Genomic DNA, 19,691 nt, shown 5'->3' on the forward strand with positions numbered 1-19,691 from the left:
CCTCAATCGGCTTGTCGACGAACTGAACTCAGCTACTCGCTGTTGCGTCGGGTTTTAACCGTTCGCGGTTGATTGGCTTTGTCGGTTTCTCGTGAAAATTCCGGCGATAGGTTGCTTCTCTTACTTGCGAAATCACGACTAGCAAAAATTTTTTTTTGGCTGAGGTCCAATGAAAAAAAAATAAACAAACCAATTAATATTTTGTTCTTCTCTTTTTTTTTGTGTGGGTATAATGAAAATATGATATTTTTATATCTTTTTTTTGTTTTTGAATCACAAAAACCAAAAAATAATTCATCAGATGTTGGCAAATGATAGTATATGATATATCAATATTTTTTCCGACGGGCTGCGTTTTTTTCATCACAGAACTATGTCAGTGAGAAAAGATAAACATTATTCCACAGAATATAATATGGATATGGGTGTCCACAGGGCTCTGTAATGGGACCTCTATCATTCTTGCTTTTTATAAATGACTTACAGCCTCATTTATCCTGCTTATTACTTATATTATTTGCTGATCACCCATCCATCGTAAACGCGGTTCGAAGTTGTGATGAGCTCCAGAGAGCTTGTGAAAAAAATTATGGCTGAGTTCTTGTCATGGTGTCGCCGTAACAATTTGATAGTTAATATAGGTAAGACAGCTTGTTTGTATTTCGGATTCAGAAACTATGAAGGAGGTCTGTTAAAAATAAATTGTCTGGATACTACTATAAATCCAACAGATTGTACTAAATTCCTTGAGATCCACATGGATCGAAGTCTTAGTTGGTCAACCCACGTTGATGTCCTATCCAAAAAAATCAATAATGCTTACTTCGCAATAAGTTGACTCAAAACTTCTCAACTACTTAGTTCTCTCATTGATATTTATTACAGCCTTGTCAACTGTCATATCTATCACAATATTTTGCTCTGGGGAGACTGTAGTTCCTTCTCTAGAGTTTTTGTGGTACAGAAAAGAGTAACACGTCTCATTTTTAGTTTGAACCATCGTGCATTCTGTCGGCCTATATTTGTCGCCAATAAATTACTGTCACTCCCATGTTTATATATAAATATCTCATATACGCTAAAGATAATGAGAATAATTGGAAAAAAACTAGCTAGTTCGCATGATCACAAAACACGTAACTCACAGGTGTTTCTGGTTCCTAAACATTGGACTCACAGTTAGATTGTTTAACCATTTGCCCTCCCATTTGAAATCTTTGAACAAACAATCATTCAACAATGTAATTAAGGAGTTATTGCTGCGGAAGTGTTTCTTTTCGATTAAGGAATTTCTCTCTGACTCGTTGATCAGTCAACAGAATAGTAATTGTTGTATTTAATAGAATAGTATTGATTAAATTGTAATATTTCCCTGACTTCATCTGTAATCTAAGTTCACTTATACAGGGTGATAACCTGGCAGAATTCCTAGCCGAGCGTAACGAGGCTATGATCTATCTGCCGCGGCAGTCAATCTTATACTTTGCTGCCTAGTAAAACAAATAACTATTTCCAGCATTGCTTTAATGGTAGGAAAGTACGTCATGTAGACGTGTTTGAAATGGTTTGGTCCAGTTGCAACTGCCCAGAGACAATTACGAGTATAAACTAACACCACAAACAAATATTTGCAGAGGTAAGGAATATACCTACTCCCCTCTTCTGTATAATTGAACTTCCACTATTTATAGAAGGAAAGGGGGAATCATCCTCGTTATCCGTTTGACTTTCGACATTTCATTTGAACACATTGGTATTATATCCTGAGGTAGCACAAATTATAGAATAATTGATTTCAAACTTAAAATTCAATGTGAAATATCGTTTTGATTGCATCACTAGAACCAGAAAAAAAAGAATAATATTTCAAAAAACCCTTTCCATTTCAATGACAAAGGAGATGAGGTGAAATTTTTTTTGTAGATATGAAATAACAATTTTAAGATTTGCGATGAATTTTGTTCAAATGTCCATGCCAAATTTCAAACTTATTATTTCATAATAATATATCATCTATTGGTGTACAACTTTGCTCTCGCGGTATTGCAATAGATGGCAGTAGAGATGAGTTGTAGTCGAAATAAATAAATCGTAGCTGTACGAGTAGCTAATGTAATTTTGAAAATATTGCCATTGAAATATTAGTCGATTTGAGTCTATATCATAAAGTTATTCTCGATCAACTATGTCAGCTTACGAGCAAACTCTCGTTATTTGTGGAAGGTTTCGATTTTCTGCTTCAATATAAATAAATCTACGGCTGAGGCTCATCGAATGCTCCCAAATACCTATGGTGAGGCCGTTCTTAGTGGAAGAATGTGCAGAGAGTGGTATCAACGCTTCTAGAACGGTGATTTTTACGTTCACCATGGCGGTGGAAGAGAGAAGGTTTTCGAAGATGCAGAATTGGAGGCATTACTCGATCAAGACTTGCATCAAACACGACAAAAATTGGCAGGATCAATGGAGTGACGCAACAAGCCATTTAAAAACGCCTGAAAGTCATGGGAATGATTCATAAACTAGGAAATTGGGTGCCGTACGAGTTGAATTCGGGAGATGTTGAACGGCGTTTGTTTGCTTTTAAACAGCTGCTTACAAGGTAAAGACGAAAAGGATTTCTGCATCGTATTGTAACTGGAGATGAAAAATGTGTGCATTACGATAATCTCAAACGTAGAAAATAATGAGGATATCCCGGTCATGCTTCCACGTCAACAGCCAAACCGAATATTCACGGTTCCAAGGTCATGCTCAGTATTTGGTGGGACCAGCTCGGCGTAATATATTATGACTTGTTAAACCCAACTGAAACAACCACAAGTGATCGTTATCGAACGCAATCAATACGTTTTAGCCCAGAATTAAAAGACAAACGACCGCAATACAACGAGAGACATGCTTAAGTGATTTTAGAGCATGACAATGCTTGACCCCATGTTGCGAAAGTGGTCAAAATATACTTGGAAACGTTGAAATTAGAAGTCCTACCCCACCCGCCGTTTTCTCCAGACATTGCTTCCTCGGACTATCACTTGCTTCGAACAATAGCACACGGCCTGTCTGACCAGCACTTTCGGTCTTATGAAGAAGTAAAAATTGTATCGATTCGTGGATCGCTTCGAAAATTGACCATTTTTTTCAACGCGGGATTCGTACGCTGCCCGAAAGATGGGAGAAAGTAGTGGCCAGTGATGAACAATACTTTGAATCATAAATGTATTACCAGTTTCTTATAATGAAGCCTCGAATATCGGAAAAAACGGAGTGAGCAAAGTTGAACGTCTATGTAGATAAACTAACCCATCATAAAAATGACATCTTATATACATATACATATGCTCATATGTATACAGTCCTTTGGTCTTCAAGGTCATTAATGAACGAGCGCTCAGGAATTCTTGTCGAAGCAACAAACTCGAAGAGTAATTTTAATATTGGACTCGATATATTCCAATAATGGTATATTCTATAACAAGTTGCAGAATGGGCTCCTATTCCAACACGAATGCGAAAGAGTGTTGGAATTGCCTTCAGCAACAAGTATTAGACGATATTTTCTCTATTTCAGTCAAACTTTGTGAAATATTGACGAAATTCAATGAAAAATTCAAATTATACATCCTAGTGACTTTTGTATTGTATCTTGGAAGTTGGTGATTGTTACTAAAATTGACAGATTACGGAATTTGAATTTGAACCTACGTTTTGAATTTTCAAATAATTTAAAATTACGCATTAAATTCATTAATTATGTGTGACGAAATCGATTTAACACCACCTGAATCAAGAGAAATTGCGAATAATGCTGCAAATCATTTCACTATATCCAAATTATACATTATGTTTAATGTAAATTTGATAGGATTGGAAGGCAGTGAAGACAACCACAAAACGAAAAATATAACTTGATAACAATCAATCAATCAATATTATTTATTTCACCAAATTTAGTACAATAATTTTCAAGAAATACTGTCAATTTAACCAATGGTTTGTGCCTGACAGTAACAATCATTACATCTAAACAGTTTCAAAATCAACAAATATACATGAACCCATTTTAGTATTTTCACTTCACTAGCTTATAATTATACACACATATTCTCTTATTTATTATTTCCTTTTTTTATTATTTTCTCCCCATTTTATTGATTCCCCCCCTATTTTAACGATGCTGTAATGAGTTTATTACAGCACTGTTTTTAGAACTGTAATGATCTCATTTCAATACTGAAATAGAAAAAAAATTATAACATTTTCCTACAGTGAATCTCAATATGCGGTGTTGCTAAATTCAATTCAAAAACATTAATCCTATTTCATCGTTCGATTTGTTATTCATTTCGAAAGGTTGAACGACAAAACAGCCACAAAAAATTGAAAGAATTCCTGTTTTCACCCTTATACCACCCTGTACTCCATCTGAACATCCTGAATTTTATGATTATTTATCGGAACGCAGCCCCAAGGCACAATCCCGAGACTGGCTCTTGTTAGCAGCCGCTTAGGCAGTGTCGCAGATATCCTTTATGGCCCCCCCTCCATCGAATTATTGAATTGGGAGTTCTTTTTATTTGATTTCTCCGTCTCTATTCTGGGTATGTGAGGATTAGATAGGACACCGTGCCCTTAGGGACACCGTGCTCGAACCTTGTCGCTATCGTTACACGATATTTTTAGCTCGGGAAGTGAAACGAATCCGGAAGCGTTTTTTTTTCGGTTTTGTTGCAGAAGACGACGTTCTTTTGGATGCTGAGTATTACAGGGTGTTACATTTGGTCATGACCTTACCTTTTTTCGTTATTTTCATTAGAGCATTAGGTGTACAACTTTGCTTCCGCCGTTTTGCAAAAGATGACTGTAGTGGTAAGTGGTAGTCGAAATAAGAAGATCGTAGATGTCATACAATTACTGCGTACGGCAAATCCACATCGGTGCGGAGCGTGCAGTGTAAGGTGGGAACGGATGATACATCACGTGACCACGGTGCAAGAGGTGCGTGTGTGTTTTGCCGAACAATGACGGAGCTCACTGATATCCAAGAATGCATAAGAAGACGGCCTGACCAAATATTCGCGGTTCCAAGGTCATGCTCAGTATTTGGTGAGAATAGCTCGGCGTGATGTATTAAGAGCAGTTTAAACCGACTGAAACAATCCAAAGCAATCGTAATCGAACGCAATTGATGCGTTTGAGCCTCGGTTTGAGCCGAGCATTGAAAGACAAACGGCCACAATACAACGAGAGGCATAATAAATTCGTTGCAAAACCGAATGAAAATATTGAAAAAGATAATAATAACATCAATGAGATTTCAGGAAAAAACCGAATACTTCACGTCAATTGCTGACTAAAACCCGAAAAGCCACAGAGTGAAAACACCCAAGGGTCAGTTCTAACAGGTTTTACAAAAGGAATAATACAATTTGAGATTGCTTCAATGGCAACACTGTATATGAATTATCGACATTTCTTATTTCATTTGTGTTGAGTAGATTATGCCATCTAATTATACCAAGAAACACCCTTCAACAATATTCAGAAATTGTTGAATTGTTTCATCAAGATCAATGCTTATTTGTGTAAACATACTGATAAAAATCTCACAAGAATTTATGGACGACGTTATTCAGTATTATAGACAGATATTTTTATATAATACAATGTTGTCATTATAACTTTTTCAAATTGTATAAGTGCTATTGAAAAACTGTGGTTACCACTACCTTTGAACTCCCTAAGTGGATCTGAAAGTTCAGATAACAGAACAACAACAAAATTTTTTTTATGCCTGGGATTTTAGAGATGATTTAAACTATATTTGTTCCGTTTTTCCCTATTAGCTCTACATTGTTTAGATATATCAACTCATCTATCAATGTGGGTTTCATTCAGTATATTCATTTATGAGAGTTCTAAAATTATTATTCATTCATTAATGTAGGTGCAATGATTTTATTGTCAGTCTGTAATTGGGTAAATTCCCGGTAAATCTATAAAAAGTGGAACCATTGCCTATCAGGTACCTGAACTGACCCTTTTAATCCCCTATCTCGGGTAAGTAAAAGAAAAAATAAAAATTCCTCCGTTACATATAAAGATGGGCTCAATGAAGCAATTTGTAAAGATTTTTGATAAGAATTGAGCTTAGAAATCAAAGCAGGGATTCAATGAATCAAGTTGAACGAGAAGCTTTGACATCATTTGTTACAATTGTATAAAATTTTCCAGGCAAACATAAAGCTCAAAACTATGTTGAAATGGTTAACAAGATGCTTTATAGTTTCAAATCTTCAGGATGCAATATGAGTTTTAAAATACGCTATTTACACAGCCACTTAGACCGTTTGGGAGACATGAGTGAGGAAAAAAGTGAAAGATTTCACCAAGATATTGATGTTCTAGAAGACCGTTACCAAGGAAGATGAGACATGGACATTATGGCAGATTAATCCTGGGGTTTAAAAAGGGACTGTTTAAAAAAAACATTCAAGAATGTCGCGGAAAAGAAGTTTTCGAAGTGTTGAGTGACAATTTGATTTCTTCTTCTTTTTTGTTTGTTGGTACAACACAATATTGTATTTTGTATAACTAGAATTTCGTATCACTTTTGTTTACTATACTAACGTATTCGAGTTGAAATAACTCATATTTCTCTAAAATTATATATCTAAAAAATTCGAGCTCCTAGGTAAAAATCAATACGTTATTTAAATTAAGGACATCAAATCTATATAGAATCAGCTCTGAAAACTCGACACCAAAACAGCTGTTTCCCTGTGTAATCAGTCTATTGAATTGATAGGATTTACATCCAGGCAATCATATTTCTTGTGGAATACACCATCCTTAATCACATTAAAAGCTAAAGGTCACTCCTGGCATTGTTATAATCCAAACCTCAAGCTATCAACGAAGGATACTTAAACCGGACTTCAAGGATAACGATAATCACTCCTGTTTCTATCGAATTTCCAATTACCCTTCAAACTTAGCTCACCGCTTTCAAGTGTACATACTCCCACTATTCATGAATGGATGTACGTACCCCTAACATCCAGTATTTCCATTGTAAACTCCCATTCTTCCACTCCATCCAAACCGACGACGTAACTAACAAACGGAATTGTAACTAACAATAACTGTCACTGATGTCCTCGTACCGATGAATAGATTCGTAAATCAATATTGTCTGTAATGTCGGTAATACAGCCACTATTTGGCGTGTAACAATGCGTCACATTCATGTGACGTGTAGTGGACCTCATTGTGATATTAAATCGATTGACGGAGGAATTATGGAAAAAAAAATCGAGAAAATTACAAATCAGGTGTCAAGAGCATTTCAGCGCCTCTTTATTCATAGAACCTTTAGGGGACCACAAAATTGTTGGCATATATTACCTTAGGGTATGATTTTTAGAGTTGAGACGTAAAACTAAAAGCGTTATTTCTAGGAAGCCTAATAATTGTTTGTTTCGATTTTTTTTCCATAAAATTTTTTTTTTCGAGATTTTCAACTGATTCAATCTAAAGAATTCACCCGGTAATATATGACAACAGTTTTGTGGTCCTTACATCTGATTTGTCTTTTTCTCAACTTTTTTCTCAATAATTCCTCCAGCCTTTTATTGTAATGAAAGAGAATCATTCAGATGACTATTGTGTTTTTTTTTTGAAGCAAAGAACCTATGAAAGTGCGTGATGATCGTTCCACTAGGAGATTTAATATTTTTATGAATGATACGATATCAAAATTAGGAAACATTGTTATTCATAGAACTATACTTAAATTTGTCGTGATATCTACCATATAAAAGTAGAGAAAAATATAGTCGTCATTTTTCAACCGATGAACAAAAACTCAATACAATGAAAAGTTGTTCATCAATTATATCAAGTATTGTATCAAGGAACAAATTCCATTAAATCAATGACATTTTAGCCCTATATATAACGCGCATAAATGAAAGAGCACTGGATGAATTTTTTTTTAGTTGAAGATGTTTATTTCATTGTAGAAAGCAATATATAACTAAAAGAATATTTATTGGCATGAAAATTTTTAATTCCGGAAAATGTACCTCCTCGAGCTGGCATCGAACACGTACTTCTCGGCTTCCTCGGTAGATCATTGGTGAGAGCTCTGGACTAGTGATTCGGAGGAACCGGGTTCGATTTCAGCTCGATGAGGTACTTTTTTCTGAATTGAAAATTCTCTGTCATGCCAATATATACATTTTTTTACGGCTACGGTTGTAGCCCAGTATTTTTTTCATGGAATTTTGCATGACCAATTCGAATTATTAATCATAGCCTAATTTTTAAGATAGACGGGAAATCTACAAACCTAGGTTTTCGTCACATTACAGGCTATATCAGTAATGATAATGATAATCTCAGTTGTTCTTGAGCGATCCACACGGTTTCGATAACTAGCTTATCCCAACAGACGACCTAAGTGACTTCTAGTACATGGACATTTTTTCAGTCATTAAAGAAATAAGATTGATTTTATTGCGTTCGAGACTTATCATTTGGTGACAGGAATTATTTCGATGAAGAAAAAGGAGTCCAGCACAATCGGGACAATTACGAGTTGTAAGTATAATATTATAAACATCGCGACGCACGACAATAATTGCAAAATGACGAATGCGCCAAATAGCGGCTAGAGGGAATTTGTTTCGAACAAAGTTCAAAGGGCAGATATTTATAGCATGAAGAGAGTGGATCACAGAATTGCACTCTCTGGAGCCGATGAACTATGCTTAAATACAGGCAGGGTGGAGCACTGAAGAGAAAAGGTAAGCAACAAAGGTAAAGAACAAGAAATGCTTGAAGTAGGCACTCTGCAGTACCGTGATTGGAATTATTAAATCACGTTTTGACGCAGAATAGGAAGCCTAATATAATAAGGAAAATTGCGCGTTGAGGTTATAAAATTATAATTATTATAACGAACGATAAATTCGAAAGTTGCAAAATGGCGAATGCGAAGATTCTTGATAATTCACTATCTCGACAACTCTTCGAACATCGGTGACTTATCTCTTGGCAATATCTTGCAGGAGATAATTACAATTGAAGCCTTTCATTTTTGGCTACAGAAATTTCGAGCTTTCAAAATTAAAGGTAACCACACACGTCGATATTTCAAACCTCCAATCGAGCTGCCGAATTGATTCACCTCCAGTAAAAGCCTGTCTAATTCTGAGAGCGACCTTCTTAAACTCCATGTGAACCGAATAATTACCAATTTCAACCTCAGTTGGAAGAAAAGTAAGAGCGACGACCCACACAGTTTCGATTCTTCAAATCACTAGCTTGTCCCAACAGATCAAATATTTTCACCAGTCTCTCAATTGCCGGCAGAAAAAGTGTTTCACGACGACCCAAAAAAGCTCAAGCTTTGCAAAATGTACAATTTACAGCATATTTGTAGCGAATTTTGACAATTTTAATACGTTTTTGGAGTGTGTATTGCTCATTTTTAATAATGTCGAAGTTTTTACTTGTCAAACGTCGACAGCTTCGAGATTGAGAGCTGCCCAGATAGAGGTTTATTCAAAATGAAACCTCTTATTGGAAAACCTTGTAAAGTCACATAATTCAATAGTGGATAATGGATAATGGATAGAATTCAAGACATCGAAATATTCTTGTTTCATCTCCCATTGATACGATTCTCATGAAATGTGGCAGGATTATTTTTTCAATGCTTTTGCAACAAGAAAAAAAAACTTCAATTAGATAGGAACTTCTATTAGATGGAAATATTTTCAGTTATGAAAGAAACCTGATGGATTTTATTTCGTTCGAGACTTATCGTTTAGGGACAGAAATTATTTCGATGAAGAAAAAGGAGTCCAGCACAATAAGGACAATGACGATTTGAGGGGATAAATTATAAACATCACGACGAACGATAATGATTGCAAAATGGCGAATGCACCAAATAACGGGTGAAGGAAATTTGTTTCGACCAAAGTTTAAAGGGCAGATATTTGTAGCAGATTATTTTTTCAATGCTTTTGCAACAAGAAAACAAAACTTCAATTAGATAGGAACTTCTATTAGATGGAAATATTTTCAGTTATGAAAGAAACAAGATGGATTTTCTTTCGTTCGAGACTTATCGTTTAGGGACAGAAATTATTTCGATGAAGAAAAAGGAGTCCAGCACAATAAGGACAATGACGATTTGAGGGGATATATTATAAACATCACGACGAACGATAATGATTGCAAAATGGCGAATGCACCAAATAACGGGTGAAGGAAATTTGTTTCGAACAAAGTTTAAAGGGCAGATATTTGTAGCAGATTATTTTTTCAATGCTTTTGCAACAAGAAAAAAAAACTTCAATTAGATAGGAACTTCTATTAGATGGAAATATTTTCAGTGATGAAAGAAACAAGATGGATTTTCTTTCGTTCGAGACTTATCGTTTAGGGACAGAAATTATTTCGATGAAGAAAAAGGAGTCCAGCACAATAAGGACAATGAAGATTTGAGGGGATAAATTATAAACATCACGACGAACGATAATGATTGCAAAATGGCGAATGCACCAAATAACGGGTGAAGGAAATTTGTTTCGAACAAAGTTTAAAGGGCAGATATTTGTAGCAGATTATTTTTTCAATGCTTTTGCAACAAGAAAAAAAACTTCAATTAGATAGGAACTTCTATTAGATGGAAATATTTTCAGTTATGAAAGAAACAAGATGGATTTTCTTTCGTTCGAGACTTATCGTTTAGGGACAGAAATTATTTCGATGAAGAAAAAGGAGTCCAGCACAATAAGGACAATGAAGATTTGAGGGGATAAATTATAAACATCACGACGAACGATAATGATTGCAAAATGGCGAATGCACCAAATAACGGGTGAAGGAAATTTGTTTCGAACAAAGTTTAAAGGGCAGATATTTGTAGCAGAAAGGAAGAAGATCACAAAATATCAAATCCATGAGCCGATGAACCAGGCTTAAATAAAGGAAGGGTGGACCACTGAAGAAAAAAGGTAAGCAACAAAGGTTAAGAACAAGAAATGCTTGAAGGAGGCACTCTGCAGTACAGTGATTGGATTCATCAGATCACGAGTTGAGGCGGAATGGGAAGCCCAACATTATAAGGAAAATTATGAGTTAAGGTTATAAAATTATAAACATTGTGACGAACGATAAATTCGAAAGTTGCAAAATGGCGAATGCGTAAATTTATGATAATTCGCTATCTCGACAACTCTTTGAACATCGGTGGCTTATCTCTTGACAATATCTTGCAGAAGATAATTACAATTGAAGCATTTCTTTTTTGGATGCAGAAATGTCGTACTTTCAGAATTAAAGGTAACCACACACATCGATATTTCAAACCACCAATCGAGCTGCCGGATTGATTCACCTCCAGTAAAAGCCCGTCTAATTCCGAAAGCGACGTTCTAAAACGCCATGTAAACCGAATAAGTACCAATTTCAACCCCAGTTGGAAGAAAAGTAAGATCGAATTATACGAGGCCGTATAATTTAGAGCCTGCTTCGAATATGACGTATCCCGAGACGGCCCTCGAACAAATCCACACGTCCGCGTACGGTCTCGAAGAAAATTTGATGCAGAAGTGGCTTGTTTAACATGCGACGTGTCCCACCTTTATGAGAGCAATGCGAAATTTTATGTGTTCCTTGAAATGCTAGACGATTGACGGCGGTGGAAAATTACCGAACATTTCCTGTATACTTTGGTATTTTCTTTTTAGGACCCGGAGAATAAACTTTATTCGTGTAGCTGCACTAATAACTCCCACTTCATATTTTTACGACTGATGATTTGCATATTTCTACCTAGTTGCCAGGGTATTTTGTTGCCTTGGGGAAGATGAAGTAGTTTCGTATGTTGGTCGTGTAGTGTGTGGAAGCGACAGTTAACACTTACAAGGTTTGAAGATTCCGAAGAAATATTTTTTGAATTTCATATAAAATTGTTGGAAAACCGTATTTCTATCAAATTATTGTGTATTAATGTGTATCTCAAAATTGTTGGTCCAAATTTCTACTGAATGAAACCAAGGCCGTCGATTTTTTTTTCTTAGGGGGGAAGGGGTTCACGAAAAAAAAATTCACAACAACGTTTACTCATAACTGTAATGTGAGAAAAGAGGTTCGATAATGAAGTGTGAACCAAAATAATTTTTTTTATTACCAATTCAATTGTTCTTACTTCATATTGGGTTTACGTAAAATGGACTTACGAAGGAAAATGAGAGATTCCTTGGATAATTTCAAGAATAAATAGTCCCACAAACATAAGTCCACAAACGCTCTGTTTTTTTCGAAATACAGGGAGTTTCTTGTATAGTCGCACTTTTAAGTAATGTTTATATAATTTATTTTATTTTTTCATTTATCATTTATTTATTCATTTATTTATCGAATCTTTATTAATTTTCGCTACAGAATGGGTGTATAAGTAGCAAAATTATAATTAATTTATTCATCACAGCTTACTATCTGGATGTAAATAATAATTTGGATTACCCTGAGGATCACTACAGAACTATGTGAATTTTTTTTTCTCGAAATCGATAGCAGATAAGACAAAACAAAACAAACCAAAAAGTGTAGTAATAGATCCGTGTTTGTTTTCACATTTTTCTACCAGTACTAGTGCTTCACTAAAAAATAGTTCTGGATGAAAGAAGCGGTTACTCTCCCAGAAAAATATCACCTTGCCACACCATGTTTTGATTTGAAATATTTTGAAAAATTGCCGCAAATCATGTTTCTTTTTCGAATTGTATGAAGGAATTTGTGTCGAAACTTCTGAGACCTATGTTTCATCGTTCGTCGGCGGAAAGCTCGTTAAAAAGTTATGTTGATTTTCTACATGTTGATTATACAATAATATCAAATATTTGTGGTCTTATTTCAAGATTGATCTGAAATAGCATTGTAAAAATTTGATTATTAGTTATTCTTACCTGAAATACCATCGTACGTCCACCATTCTTGCCAATTGTCACAACCAACTGCAAAAAAAATTAATTTAGCATATAATCTCAATCTATTTCATAATTTGAAATGGTAATTAGTCAGAATGTTTGGAATTTTTCGATTTTTGAGGAAGAACTGATCTTGAACGACGAAGGTTCGCTGTTGAAAGGGTCTTCATAAAACTCAATCAGGTGTTTGCATGAGTGCTTTTCAGACTGTTCCATAGACAACATTCAAAAGATGTGCCAGGAAAAGAAATTTGTGTTTAATGAAGAAGGTATTGCCGAAGTTGAATCCCATGTCGAAAGAAGAACCTTGGAGTAAATGCTTCACTCTTGAAGGTGATTATGTTGAGAATTTCAAAGAAAAAATTTGTTTATACTGATTGAGGGTTATTGAGTAAATATAAACATACATAGTTAGTTCTGTAGTATCTAAGGGTGCACAAATGAATAAGCGTTTAAAGAATTCTTATTTCCTTTTAATCGGACTCTAAAACTCAATGTTTTTTCAAAACGTCAAAAAACTCTGACTTTATTAACGTCAGTTCACAAGATTGAAATATTTTCTTCTTCTTTATCCACTATAGTGGATACCATGGATCCGCTCAAGCATGATTGGTGATGATGATAAACAAAGTAAATAGACATACAGAGTAAATACTCTATATATCTAACTGTTTTATTTTTCTCCCTTCGAAACCCATAGGGAGTGGACGATATGGGTTGTTCAATGAATATAGGATAAAGATATATTTGTTATATATAAATTGGCCAAGATTGTCTTTTAAATTCATAACTATTTTTCACCCTAAACTATTAAAACTTTTCTTTCTTATACAGGGTGTATTTCCCTCTACATCTTTCTCCTTGATTAGCAAGTTGGTGAGCTTTATCATAACCTAAAATGTCTTGCTACCCAAAACACAATTACCTTATTATTTTATTTTCCTGGATCAATGCCACACATATTTTTTTGACAGTCACTGTAATGATATCTATTGAAGAGTTTAGTTTCCAGCACTGCACTTAATGAATCTGAGAATATGACTGCCTTAGTGATGTTTTGATTTTGGATGATTTCTAACGCTTTACGATTGCTAGCATCTCTGCTGAGCGAATCGACCAGTATGCGGTAACATGTTATACTTTAAAGGAAGGGTGGATTCAGGATTAGTATAATCCAATACCAAAATTCCTATTGTTATTAGATTGAAATTTCACGACCACATAAAATGACGTGATGGAAATTCAAAACGAAAATTAATTTCAATTTATCTTCATTAACAATTCATCACAATTATTTTGTTGAACACTTTTAATGAAATGAAAGATATGTAGGCTTGGTTAATCGATCGTCTAGAGGTATGATTCGATTACCTGGCCTTTCGTCTTTTTCTCCGTGACTTTGTTGGATTTGTAATAATTAAACTCTTTTGAATTATTCACATCTATTTACAAAGCCACAATTATACAGTACAAACTCGGTATTGGGAAGATCTTAATTACGTCTTAATTACAAGTTTCCCACTACGGTACTGAATTTCGTCTTTAACACGTTTAATTGATAACTCGAAACGTCTTCGTCGTACTTCAAGATTTCGGTCGTCTCGTCTTTAACTTGTTCGCGACTCGTCTTAATCTAGTCCGCGAACCGTCTTTACGTCTTACGTCTTAAGTTGACCGACCGAACTTGTCTCGTCTTCGACTTAAGTTAAACTGTACCGTCTGTACACGTCTTTGGTTTAATCTTAACTGTTCCCGTCTTCGGCTTAATCTTGACTGTCCTCTCTGTCGATTGGAACTACCCTGTCTCGGTTTGACCACACCCTTAGGGGAAGGTACCATCCCTCTAGTCCAATAGGATTTTTGCCATACCGCCCCCAAAGATCTTCCGGATTCCTGGAATATTCTAGAAGAACTAGGGCCTGAGAAAAAGCATGAAACACATGTGGCATAATCGTCTTGTTCCGAAACCTTTCCCAACCCCATAAATCCCTTAAGTTTTACCATCGACATATGACATTCTTCGACATCCCGAAGAATAGCACATCCTTTTTACATTATGTACAATTCGTTCCCTGTAAATCTATTGAAACTGTCATGCCCTCGACATTAAAAGAAACTAATAGGTTCCGGTTGACCATCGCCATTATTTACAGGGAAACAATAAACTGGATCCTAAATTCGACCCCCCTAAAAATTAGAGTTCGACCCGAACTCGACATCGTCTTCATCTCTGTGAGGTATCCACGGTTTTATGAGTTCCGCACATGTAGATGTCCTCATAGGACCTTCATGAACCCCGACTTTTTTCACGTCGTACCTGTCATTCCTCTTTGGTCGCGATACCTCATATGGGCCTAAAAACTTTCTTTTACGCTTCTGACCCGCGCCGAATTGCGTTTGCCTTATCGCAACAAGCTTTCCTACCTGGTACGTCTCGACCTTCTTTCTCCGTCGATCATGTTTTCGTCGGCCATCCCTTTGTACCTTAGGTACCTGATCTACGCATTTACTTCTTGTTTGCTTTTTATCGTCTTTCGTCATGTCATTTTCGAACGCTGCAACCACTGACCGATTTTCCTTTTCACGCATTTTAACCCTTTCCCCCTGACTATTACTTCTGGGGACATCGGTCGTAATCTTTACCTGGTTTATGCGTTCCCTCTTAATATTTAATTTCACGTCTTCCGTCTGATTGGCTTTATAGGTCTGGGTCAGTTTACCGTCTTTACTTTTCAAAGGTGGAGTTTCGATGCGTTCTTTATCAATTCGTCGTCGTCGTCCGTCGTCGTTGATAGCGATATGCATCAACCAACTGTTCGCAACCGCTTGTTCCTTCGATTTCACGCTAATCCCTTCTTCCCCAATTAAAACAGTAGCCTGTTTCAGAATATTGGTACCAAGAATCGCTTGAAATCCCAATGATCCCTTAGGGATAACATGAAATTTAAGGTTGAACAATTGTCCATCTATCTTCACGTCTAATTTCAAAGAACCCATCGTTTTCACTTTGAAATGACCCAAACCTCTTATCATGGTGACGTCTTTATCTAACGGTAAGTGACGCAGGTATGAATTATAAATATCCTCGCGAATAATGCTTATGTCGCTACCGGAATCAAAGAGAGCCTCAACCGCAACCGCCCCAAAAACAAGTCTGATAGCATTTTTAGGCACTGATTCTACCACGGCCACTTCCGTGGTTTCAACCTTTTCTCTGCAACTCGCGGCAATATGTCCATGTTTATTGCATCGGAAGCATTTTGTTCCTTTGCTTTTATCTGGACATTCTCTTGACTTATGCCCTCTTCGACCGCAACTAAAGCAAGATTCGCTGCTTGCTTGCGCACCGTTTTTCCCGTCTTTAATGAAATATTTTTCTTTCTTCTCCGTTCGCTTTTCATTACCGTTAGACCTTACCTCTTTTCTCTGAAAGTGAGAATCTCCCCTCTTGGTGATTTCCTCATAAATTTTGGCCTTCTGCTTGAAATCCCCAAAATTTTTCGAGCCATACAATACTATTTTATTTGCGGAAATGTCCGCAATACCGTCTATAATGTATTGTATCACCGCTTCCTCCTCGATATTGGCTCTACTGCCGATCTCCCTCATAGCGAGAATGTACTCTTGTACACTCTCACTAGATTTCTTCCTCCTGCTAGCCAGGAGTTTATGAATTTGCGCCGAACTTACACGGACTTCAAATTCCTCGCACAGCCGTTCTTTTAATGATGCCCACGTCTTTATCCCCTTTTGAGATTGAATGAACAATCTCGCTAAACCCGACAGAGATTTCTTCGCAAATATTAATTTTTGAAGATCTGACCAACCCGTCATCGCAGCCATTTCTTCAAAATCCTCTATCCATCTCCCGACCGGATAATTATCGGCCCCCGTGAATTGCCGAATGGAATCTTCTACGTCCCTAAACGTCAAAGAGAAACTACTTCGACAATTACGCTTTTCCTCTTCGAGCTTCATTTTCGACACCGATACAGAAACAGAGCTAACTAAATCATCGTCATTTTCGTCGTCATCGTCGTCGTCTTTCTCTAAAAGGGGACCACACAAGAAATCGCACACCCTTTTGGCGATCTCTTCCGTAGAACCCTCGTATGGTAAATTCAAAATTTGGCATACCGCCTCTAAATCAGTCTCCGTCAATTTTTGTTCAACGTCTTTGATTTTGTCTTGATGTTCGTTATCGTCTTTGTCCCAATCAAATCCGTCAAAGTTTCGTATTGTCCTACGTCGTTTGTATTTGTCACCTTCGGTCCCGAAACAAGCTATGTAAAGTGCTCTAATAGCCGGAACTTTGGCTTTCGAAATACCGTCTTCAATATGTTTTATTTCGCCTAACGAGTACATTTTCAATTTAGGTATCTACGTCGAAACGGAATGAAATTAAATTGAATCGTCTTACTTTACCCGTTGACAGAAATTCAGTAACCGCTCACAAATAAAAGCAACAGTAACACAAAATAAAATGGACACACACAAAAATGAATGGGGATAAGAACAAAAAACAAAATCAACACACTAAATCTACAGAAAATAAATCGTCAGATTTGAGAATCGGAGATCAAAATGATCGTCTTCAATCCTGATTAAAATATACCAGAGAAAAACACATACAGGCAAAAATTCTCAAGTGAATAAAAGTCAAAAAACAGTGAATAATCAAATTAAGTCAAATGGAATTGCAGAACCAACAGCTTATGAATTTTTCCTAGCCTCGTCTTAAAAGAAAAATTTCTACCTTGAACAATTCCTCGTCTTGTTGAACGTAATCCTTTATTCACACTGTTACACAAAATGACCTTTTATCACTTCACACACTTCCTAGATGGTCTTCTCCTCGTCTCTCGGTTGATCTTCCTTCTTTTGTAGAATATTCTCGTCTACGTCGAATATTCGGAAATTCTTCTCAGATCCTGGACGATTTTCTCCTTAGTGTAGGCTTTTCACTTTGATCCCGGACGATTTTCTCCTTGAAAATACTCCACAGATCCCGGTTGATTTTCTCCTTGAAAATCAACTTCGATCCCGGACGAGCCCCCAAAATGTAGGCTTGGTTAATCGATCGTCTAGAGGTATGATTCGATTACCTGGCCTTTCGTCTTTTTCTCCGTGACTTTGTTGGATTTGTAATAATTAAACTCTTTTGAATTATTCACATCTATTTACAAAGCCACAATTATACAGTACAAACTCGGTATTGGGAAGATCTTAATTACGTCTTAATTACAAGTTTCCCACTACGGTACTGAATTTCGTCTTTAACACGTTTAATTGATAACTCGAAACGTCTTCGTCGTACTTCAAGATTTCGGTCGTCTCGTCTTTAACTTGTTCGCGACTCGTCTTAATCTAGTCCGCGAACCGTCTTTACGTCTTACGTCTTAAGTTGACCGACCGAACTTGTCTCGTCTTCGACTTAAGTTAAACTGTACCGTCTGTACACGTCTTTGGTTTAATCTTAACTGTTCCCGTCTTCGGCTTAATCTTGACTGTCCTCTCTGTCGATTGGAACTACCCTGTCTCGGTTTGACCACACCCTTAGGGGAAGGTACCATCCCTCTAGTCCAATAGGATTTTTGCCATACCGCCCCCAAAGATCTTCCGGATTCCTGGAATATTCTAGAAGAACTAGGGCCTGAGAAAAAGCATGAAACACATGTGGCATAATCGTCTTGTTCCGAAACCTTTCCCAACCCCATAAATCCCTTAAGTTTTACCATCGACATATGACATTCTTCGACATCCCGAAGAATAGCACATCCTTTTTACATTATGTACAATTCGTTCCCTGTAAATCTATTGAAACTGTCATGCCCTCGACATTAAAAGAAACTAATAGGTTCCGGTTGACCATCGCCATTATTTACAGGGAAACAATAAACTGGATCCTACAGATATACTGTTTTCACTATGCTCAATGATATTGCTACATAAAAGTAATTTTGCATAATTTTTTCACATACATCGTTCTTACTTAGAAAATCCTGCCAGGATTTTCCCATCGAAATCACATGCTTGCAACTTTTCCACGTAGCACTTTAGTCACATCTCATACAAAAGCTACTCTCATACGCAGAAACCTCATTTTCCACACCCTGGAACTATATCATAGAGAATAATCCCCCTATTCCTCCACCCCTCTAACGCCTCGTGTTTTCATTTTCATCCCATTTCCATTCACACCACTGTTCTTTTGATGGATGAAGAGCTTGGTGGTCAGGCTCGAACAGCAGATATTCATTCAGGACCTGAAAAACATTGTTATCGGCGGGGCATTCCACGGAATAACATATTTTATTCCAGAGCCCGCCATTTGTACACATCACGCGGTCTTTTGTTGGACCGTAGCGTCATTTGACAACGGAAAACTGACAGTTTGAATACGAGGGATGCAGAAAAGTACGTTTCAGTGACAGTAGCTTCTTCGTGAGCTAGCGTATCCTAGGTATCATCACCAAACGTAACACACTTCCTCTTGTTCTTCGCTCTATGTTGAGTGATTGCGGTGTTTTGGTCCCTTCCTTGTGCACCTCCACACTTTTATAGGGGGTATCGTCCATCGTCGCTTTTCATATTTCAGAGTGGATTTTTAAGTATACACATACGGAGAAGGCATCCATGGCAATAAGTTTCTTCATACACCCGAAGGAAGTTGAACTTAGA

The 19,691-nt window shown here is 36.6% G+C and overlaps 1 protein-coding gene across 1 annotated transcript in view; it reads right to left on the reverse strand.

Annotated features, from left to right (window-relative positions):
- Positions 1 to 19,691, reverse strand: part of LOC123683792 (carbonic anhydrase-related protein 10-like) — a 315,162-nt gene that overhangs the window by 207,810 nt on the left and 87,661 nt on the right. Inside the window, exon 2 of the mRNA XM_045622685.1 lies at positions 12,990 to 13,037. Within this exon, the coding sequence (XP_045478641.1) occupies positions 12,990 to 13,037 (48 nt within the window). The remainder of the gene's footprint in view (positions 1 to 12,989; positions 13,038 to 19,691) is intronic.

This window comes from Harmonia axyridis, chromosome 7, assembly GCF_914767665.1.
Source record: "Harmonia axyridis chromosome 7, icHarAxyr1.1, whole genome shotgun sequence".
NCBI lineage: Eukaryota > Metazoa > Arthropoda > Insecta > Coleoptera > Coccinellidae > Harmonia > Harmonia axyridis.